The sequence below is a fragment of the Penaeus monodon genome, chromosome 20 (genome assembly GCF_015228065.2).
Source record: "Penaeus monodon isolate SGIC_2016 chromosome 20, NSTDA_Pmon_1, whole genome shotgun sequence".
Taxonomy (NCBI): Eukaryota; Metazoa; Arthropoda; class Malacostraca; order Decapoda; family Penaeidae; genus Penaeus; species Penaeus monodon.
In genome coordinates this window covers 46,182,474-46,184,245 of record NC_051405.1, presented here as the reverse complement: position 1 = coordinate 46,184,245, position 1,772 = coordinate 46,182,474, and the positions used below count along the sequence as shown (strand labels likewise).

At 34.6% G+C, this 1,772-nt stretch overlaps 1 protein-coding gene across 1 annotated transcript in view; it reads left to right on the top strand.

Moving 5' to 3' along the window:
• The window catches only part of LOC119585879 (signal recognition particle subunit SRP68-like), a gene marked incomplete in the record, with an annotated part of 16,756 nt that overhangs the window by 5,191 nt on the left and 9,793 nt on the right, over positions 1-1,772 (top strand). The window contains 4 exon segments of the mRNA XM_037934610.1: positions 248-425; positions 841-930; positions 1,262-1,411; positions 1,585-1,737. Coding sequence (XP_037790538.1) covers positions 248-425; positions 841-930; positions 1,262-1,411; positions 1,585-1,737 — 571 coding nt within the window.

Sequence of the window (1,772 nt, the reverse complement as noted above, 5' to 3'; positions counted from 1 at the left end):
GGAATGATATGAATATGTATGGGCAGATAGGCACAGTAGTTGACCCGTCCTTGACCAAATGCTTGAGTAAACAAATCTTTTAGAACAAAGCCACAATGAGCAGTGTACATACACATGCACTCTCTTTGACATAAGATTTTAACTTCAGAGATAAATAATTTGTTTGTATAATAGGATTAATATTTGTTTCTCTGCTGATATTATCAAAATTAATTATTCATATTTCTACTAAATCATTGCTCCACAGGGCAATTTACAGCAAATTAAAGGAGGCAGTGTCAGAAGAGGAATCTGAAGTATACACTAGCCGATTACAAGAACTGGAAGTAAAGCTTAGGTTCTGCCGTCACCATCTAGGTGACAAAATGGCTACAGACACACTATTAGCCATGAGGGGAAGTGAAGCTCTTGGAGATAAGCTGGACGTAAGCAACAATTTTAGTATCTTCAGTTCATGTGTTGACATTTTAATAATTTACCTTTTTTGTTTTCTTTTCTTCTAAGATATTAAAGTTTCTGCATTAGGTGCCACTGGCCTTATTAATGCCTGAACTATCTATAGATTCTGCTGGCTATATTGCCTTTGCACAATATGAATTATGGTTTCATCATTAAATCTTCATGTTGACCTGACTCTTGTTTTGGTCAAAAAGCCCCAGAAAATTATTCACACTACATTTCATTGGTAAAGAAAAAAAGTGTAAAAATACTCCTCAACATCATTTATTGATAACTATTATTTTACCTTCAGTTTAGTACATAAACATGTAATCTTTAGGTTCTGTTTCCCCCACTGTAGTAATTTTAAAAGGCTTACCATTTTTATGTGCATTTTTACAGAATCTCCTGGCTTCAGCCAGAGAGCGTCAAGCATCTACCCTTAGTGAGGTAACATGGAGAGGACGCACACTGGCAGTAAAGCATGAGAAGGTAATCCTGAATATTCTGAATTAATCTTTATTTTCTCTATATTTTATATAAGATAGTTGATGTTATCTGCTAAATATTACTATTTTCCTAATCAGAATTTTATATCCATATGTAAACAAGTGAGTATTTGGGATTATGGAAATAAGTTATTCTGATTCCAGTCATCTTTTTAAAATTATGAACAATGTTTTTAAACTAATTTTGCTTGTCTTGCTGGCAAAGGGCTATAGAAAATCATCAGTGCATTATAATTTAGAAAAGTATTACCAGTAACTTGGTGGTTAATCCTGGTGTTAAGACTGAAACAGTGATAATATGATAATGCTTTCAGGTACGCCTGTTCTTGCTGAATGAAGGCCTAATTCATGAGGAGTTAGAGAACATTGAGAGTGCTGATAAGCGTGTTGAAATGTTGGACAAATTGTTAATGGAATGTAAAGATGCTCTTCAGTTGGTGAGGGATGACCTGAAAAATGATCCTGGTAAGTTCCTTTTTGTTTGCTGTGTAATGAGAAGATCCTGTCTATTATTTAAGCAATGTATTCTTTGATGCTGCATATGAAGTTGTAGCTTAATGCTGCTCATTTAACTGTATATTCACAACAAATAGGATCTCAACACTGACCATTAAATATTACCACTTTTCATGATCAGACTTTCAAGCCAAGACAACAAGTGAATGAGGGTCCTGTCTCACCATTGCATTTCCTACACACCTACTTGTCTTACCATCGTCTCAACCTGACAATTTTAAGAAATGTCGCTCTTGTGGACACTTATCAGAAGATCATCTCTGGAGAAATTAAGGTATGTGTAGTCCTAATCTTCTGTGATTATTCTTG